The 6,481-nt window shown below is 56.5% G+C and overlaps 1 protein-coding gene across 1 annotated transcript; it reads right to left on the reverse strand.

The window, feature by feature from the left end:
• Positions 1-2,182: 2,182 nt before the first annotated feature.
• Positions 2,183-3,659, reverse strand: NOG (noggin). The gene has a single exon (XM_010380650.2). It carries the CDS (start codon positions 3,138-3,140, stop codon positions 2,442-2,444), a length of 699 nt encoding a protein of 232 aa, XP_010378952.1. The 5' UTR covers positions 3,141-3,659; the 3' UTR covers positions 2,183-2,441.
• Positions 3,660-6,481: the final 2,822 nt, after the last annotated feature.

The raw sequence follows: 6,481 nt of genomic DNA on the forward strand, positions 1-6,481 counted from the left end.
AAATTCATAAGTGATGAATGGCTGATTTTAACGTTATTTGGGTATTTGTCAGAACTTAACAAATATACATGGGGACGGCAGTTCATAAACTTAAACATCTCAATATCCCCTTTCTTCTGGAAATAAATTACGTTTGTTTGCCCAGCTTGGAGTCTTAAGGTAGCCGACATTAGGAATATTTTAAAAGCCATCATCCATCGAGCATGTCTCCCAGGCGCCAGGAAGATTAAATGAAAGAATCATAAGATGGAGGTCTTTAACTTTTAATCCTTTTACAATGAAGCCTCAGATAGTCGCGGGGGCAGGGTGCCCTCTCTGGGGGGAATAATGCCGTTATTCCTCGGCTCTCAGTTAATGAATACCCTAACGTCTGTCCCACGGCTGACGGAGGCAGCGCCGGGGAGGGGGCTCGGCTCCGGGGCCAGGCTATTGAAATGAGGAGCCATCGAGGCTGCGTCGGGAGGGAAGAAAGCGCCCGGCTGGAGGGACAGGGCGGGAGGGGCCGGGGGCATTGAGACTGCGCTGGGGACTAGGCGCAGGTTTGAAATAATTAGCATAGATTCGCCGGGACTCCGGACTTGGGGGTTAGGGGGGTGAGGGGGTGGGGTGGGAGGAACGCCGGGAGGGAGGTGCGGAGAGGTGGCAGGGAGGTGGGGAGGGAGCAAAGGAGAGCGACTTTGGAGTCCAAGATAAATAAAGGGCGCGCTGAGCAGTGTCAGGAAGCTGGCCCACGTGGAGCTGTGCGGACGGGCGCCACTGGGGACTGAGGCGGAGGGACGCATGCGAGAGTCAGGCGTCGGTCCCAAGGAGTTGGCTTTTTAAGGGGTGGGGTGGGAGTGATGTTTTGCACGTCCCTTTAAGGGGTTACGTGCCTTCTGCCCCTATCTAATTTTAAAGCGCAAAGATTCCGATTCCGATTTCTCCCTCCTCCCCATCCCTCAAGGGAGAAAGTGCCCAGAGCACCGGCATACCCTCTTCCCAAAAGTAGATGCCAGAGGTGGTGATTTTCACCCAGATTTCGGACCCCTCCGAAACCATGGCCCTCAGTCTTCCTTAGGTCCCTGGGGAGAGGGGAGGCCAGTGTCAAATCTCCCTGATATCCCCAGCACCTCCCGCCGAGGGCCTGGGATTTCGGGGCTCGGACCTGCAAGATCCCGGAGGCTGTGAGCCTTGTTGATTCCAAGGGATTGCCTCAGCTCGCACCACCGCAGCTTCCGGGCATGCAAAGGGTTAACGTGGGCTGGATATTGAGGTGGGGGGTACGAGGCGGGAGGGGTGGCGGGATCTGGGTGGGCGCGCTCTGATCTCCCCCCCTCCCCATTCCTCGGGGGTCAAGTTTCAGCGGCACTCCGCCCCCAGGGTAGGTGTGAAAGACACGTGTCCCCATTGTGAAGGGCCTGTCAGGCAGGACAAAGCGGCCGCCCACCCTCCCCCCGCCCCCCGGCCCAGCCTGGGGTCAGCTCCAGGGGGCCGGCTGGGTGTCGAGGTCACTACAGGCCCGAGCTTTGGTGACATAGGGGGAAAAGCTAGGAGACTAGGCGGAGGCCACGTGATGTTTTAGTGAGGGGTTAGAGAATATCGCCACCCCCCGCCCTCAAAAAACTAAGTCACCTCTATCATACCACAGGAGGTGAGTCCGAGGGGATGAGCCCCTTCCCCAACCGCGTAGGAGGCACAGCAGCATCCCCTACCCGCCCCCTCCCACGCCCTCCCACCCCCCATCAATCACCAACACAGAAAATCAGTGTGGAGCCCAGTCGGTTTTAGTGGTTTTCTTTAATCCTGCTCTGCACTTCTTTCTCATTTACTACACGGGATATTATAAAGAATAAATAGCAGATACTCTTAATTTACAATGATTAGTCATTCCATTTGTTCTCTATATTTACAATAACTGTAAAATAACATTGAACTCTATAGCTTCTTCGAGGTCCAAGGAAAACCAAAACACTTTCCGAAGAATGGAAAATAGCTTTTAAAAAGTCCTCTACAAAAGTTCCCCCGTCTCTTTGTACTTTAAGAAAAAAATAACTTTTCCCCCCTGCTTCGCCATGCGAAGGGCACTGGAATATAAATAGCAGGTTAACATTATTAGCAACAACCAGAATAAGTCTCTCTTTTCTCTGTTCTTTTTTTTTCCTTTTGCTTACTTTTTTTTAAAAATACAGTAGAAGCCGGTAACTTTTAACGTATAATACTGACCTTTTAATAAGTAAATTAAAACTGGGACCGTATATACACACACATATACATTCCTACACAGTTAAACAGTGCATTACATGAACCAGAAAGCTAGGTCTCTGTAGCCCAAAAAAAAAAAAAAAAAAAAAAAGTTCATTGAAAACCCTCGCTAGAGGGTGGTGGAACTGGTTGGAGGCGGTGCAGCGGGCGTCGGTGGGGATCGATCAAGTGTCCGGGTGCGGGCAGGGGGCCCCCGAGTTCTAGCACGAGCACTTGCACTCGGAAATGATGGGGTACTGGATGGGAATCCAGCCGCAGCGCTGGCCCCCGCGCCGCTGACAGCGCCACCGCAGCACCGTGAGGTGCACGGACTTGGACGGCTTGCACACCATGCCCTCGGGCACGGAGCACGAGCGCTTACTGAAGCAGCTGCCCACCTTCACGTAGCGCGGCCAAAAGCGGCTGCCCAGGTCGTTCCACGCGTACAGCACGGGGCAGAACGTCTGCGACCACAGCCACATCTGTAACTTCCTCCGCAGCTTCTTGCTCAGGCGCTGCTTCTTGCCCTGGGCCAAGCCCTCGGAGAACTCCAGCCCTTTGATCTCGCTCGGCATGGCCCCCGACGGCCGCTGCCGCAGCAGCTGGTCCAGCTCCGCCAGGTCCTCCGCGCCCCCAGCCGCACCCCCGCCCCCGCCGGGCCGGTCCTCGGGGGGCGAGGTGGCCATGAAGCCCGGGTCGTAGTGGCCCCCGAGCAGCGAGCGCAGCAGCGTCTCGTTCAGATCCTTCTCCTTGGGGTCAAAGATAGGGTCTGGGTGTTCGATGAGGTCCACCAGGGGCAGGTTGTCGCTGGGCGCCGGGCGGATGTGGAGATAGTGCTGGCCGCCGGCCGGTGTCGCCCGCAGCCCCAGGACCACCACCAGGGCGTAGAGGGTGACCCCTAGGCTGGGGCAGCGCTCCATGCCTCCGGCGCGCGCCCGGGGCTGCTGCTTAGTCCCGCGTCCCCGGAGGAGAGCCCGCCGAGCCCGCGGCGCCGCCGCGCTCCCCCGTCTCTCCGGAGGCGGCTCACCCGAGGCTGGGCAGGCGCAGGGCCGGCAGCATGAGCCGCCGGGAGAGCCCTTCGCGCAGCGCCGGCTCCCACCGGGGCGGAAGAAAGGCACACAAGTTGGCCGCAACTCCTCTCCCGGGTCTACTGGGGAAGGCGGCCGCGGCGGGGCATCCGAAATTACTCCAGGGCGACCGCGGGGCGCGGGAGGCGCCGGCTCCTCGCTGCCTTCCCGGGCCGGCGGCGGCGCAGGGCGCGTGGACGAGCCGCTCTCCCCTCCTCCTCTCGCTGCTCTTCGTCCTGCCGCTCTGTGCAAGCGCCGCTGGCTGAGCTGGTCCTAGGGGCACTTCCCTCCGCCTGCTCCGGGCTCCGCGGCCGGCTCTGCCCGGCGGACTCCAGCGGCGGCGGCGGCGGCGGCGTCCGCGCACGTTGGCACCGGTTTGTCTGTCTCGCAGGGTCCAAGCCTTTAAATTTCCTGCACTTTCAGCTCCATCACCATGGAAACCACTGACTCTCTCGGCGTTGCCCCCTCCCCCTTCTTCCCCCCAAACAACAACCCCACCCCCCACTTCTCCACCCCCGAGGAGCTGGAGCTGCAGAGGCTCCCGGGGAAGCCGCCTGTACTCGCCGCGGAGGCGGCGGCGGCGGCTTCGGCAGCGCCCAGGGCTGTGCCCCGCCGGACCCAGATGCCCCGGGAAGCCGACAGTCAGGCTGCCCGCCGGAGCTCACAGGCGGCGGCGGCGGCGGCGGCGGCGGCAGCGGCGGTGGTGGCGGCGGTGGCGCTTGGCAGGTCTCCGCGCAATTTTCTCTCTCCCCCACCACCCACCCCCCTTCTCCTCCTCCTGCAAAATGCACCGCCCCCCTCCTTTCTCCTGGAGCAATGCAACTGGGGCTCTAGGCGCCCCGCCAGGGCCAGTCCTGGGGAAAGCTCGCGGCGGCGCTGGAGCCGGGCTGGAGGGTGCAGAGCCGGTGTTGGGGGGGCGGTGCTCGAGGTGGGGGCTGGAGGGTTTCTCACTAGCTGGGTGCTTTGCACTGGGAGGGGAGCAGCGGGGAAGTGCTGGGGGCTCGTTTCTCGGTGCATGCAGATCGGAGCAAGAAATTTCTCCATGTGCATGGAGCGTTTTCCCCGGGCGCGTCTCGCCTTCTTCTCTCCCGGGCTCTTGATCTAAGTCCCCTCCCCCCAACACACACACACAGCCCCTACCCCACCCCTCTTTGCACCAGGGAGTCTGAGAACCGCAACGTTGCGCAGCGTGATGTAATTCTTAGGAAGCACTCCTGCCTGTCTGTCCTTCGGGCCCACGACGGGGGTCCGCTCCTCACCATCCTCCTCCTCCTTGGCCGGGTCCTGCACCCTGAGTGGTCTAGCCTCAGGGGCGCGTCTGGCTTGCCTGCGGCTCGCCTAGCCCGCCCGGCTCCGCGCGGCCGCCGCTCGGCTCCCTGGGGGCGGCGCGCCCTCTGCTGGGCCGCTGCGAACCCTGCACCTGGCGCTGGCGGGGGGCGGCCCTGCGAGGTGGGTCGGCCGCTGCCCGCTCTGCCCAGCTCAGCTTCTGTTTCTGTGTCCGTGTCACTTTGTGTGTGTCTGCGTCTGCTGACGGGTCCATTTTGGTTCTGGCTATTTTCCCGAAGCTCTCCAGGCCCCCAGTGTAAACAAACTTACTGAGATTCCTCCTCAGTCCCTTCAAATTTGACAAGAATGCGTGCAGCACCTTCTGCCTCAGGTAAATTGGTCTCTCTGGTCTCAGTGGGTGCGAGTGGGGACTGGAAACTTGAAAGGTGAGCCGACAGCAGAGGCACTTGGGTCTTGCCTGGGGTCCACCCTGATATAACTTGGACAAGTCATTTTCCTCACTTTTCGCATTAGTGACATAACTATTAATAGGTTTCTCTTCCAGCCCTATCTTTCTGTGATTTTAAATAAACCTCCATGATGCTTTCTCTTTCAGAAGCAGTTTCTCTTTGATGGGAGATGGGTACTGAAGTGACACCTCCGGTTAATTTCCCCTTGGACGAGGAACTCAATCTAAGCTTTAAAATGCAAACTCGGTTTTCTTTGTGGTGAATGTGATTGGAATCTGGAAAAAGCTGGAGAAGAGACACTTGGAGTGGATGACTCAAGTATTTGCCAGTCTTCCACAGAGTGGGAGTTAAGAGATCCCATTGTGACAACCTAAATCGCTCAACTTTCTTTCCCCAAAGATCTGATTTTTCCTTTAAACCTGCCCCACCCCAACTCCCAAAGTTTATCATCTGTCTAAGGAAGAAAGCACTTTGTTGCATACTACAGTCTTTCTGCAAAACCTCTATTAAAAGGAGTGGGCAGTTTCAGCTGAAAGCGTTTCCGTCGATTTTAAAGTCTAGACAACTAGAATTAGACTATCAAGGGACTGCTCAAAAGTAGATCTTGCTTTGATGGATACTGGAGATAACAACAACCCATTGGTGGTTTGAATTGGGCTTACTTAGAAATAATGTGTGATTAGAACCTGGTACAGGCAGGGGGCCTTGGCTTATGCCTGTAATACCAGCACTTTGGGAGACCAAGGCAGGCGAATCAGTTGAGGTCAGGAGTTCAAGACCAGCCTGCCCAACATCGTGGAACCCTGTCTCTACTAAAAATACAAAAAAACCAAAAACCAAAAACCAAACAAACAAACAAAAAATAAACAAAAACAAAACGTTAGCTGGGCGTGGTGGCAGGCTCCTGTAATCCCAGCTACTCGGGAGGCTGAGGCATGAGAATCACCTGAACCTGGGAGGCGAAGGTTGCAGTGAGTTGAGATTGCACCACTGTATTCCAGCCTGAGTAACAGAGTGAAACTCTGTCCTACCTCCCTGATCCCCCCGCCAAAAAAAAAAAAAAAAAAAAAAGAACCTGGCACATAGTAGGCGCCTAAGCATACCTCTTTCTTTTTTATGTGCTTTATGGGGATTCAGCACTAGTTTGTTTCCTTATGAATATTACATGTTCCGGAGCAATTTTGTCACTGATGTGAATTAACTAAGAAAATTATTTAGTGGAGTTCAAGGGCTAAACTCTAGCACAGCCCTCCTGAGATGGTAGGTTCCAATTAATGACATTGTATCGTGCTGGTTTCTGTTCTTTTAATCTCCTCTCCTCTCCTTCAAGTCACCTATTTTTTGCTTGAAAACCAACCCAGATCCTTTATTTAGTTAGGCTGAGCAGATTTGACTGAATAGCAAAAAATGTCCCTCAGGAACCTGAAACAAATCATGCTTGAGAACAGATTGGGTGAC

The sequence above is a fragment of the Rhinopithecus roxellana genome, chromosome 19, assembly GCF_007565055.1.
Source record: "Rhinopithecus roxellana isolate Shanxi Qingling chromosome 19, ASM756505v1, whole genome shotgun sequence".
Taxonomy (NCBI): domain Eukaryota; kingdom Metazoa; phylum Chordata; class Mammalia; order Primates; family Cercopithecidae; genus Rhinopithecus; species Rhinopithecus roxellana.

What these genes read in the sequence shown, in the direction of transcription:
- NOG (XM_010380650.2), bottom strand. Translation starts at nt 3,140, where the DNA reads ATGGAGCGCTGCCCCAGCCTAGGGGTCACCCTCTACGCCCTGGTGGTG.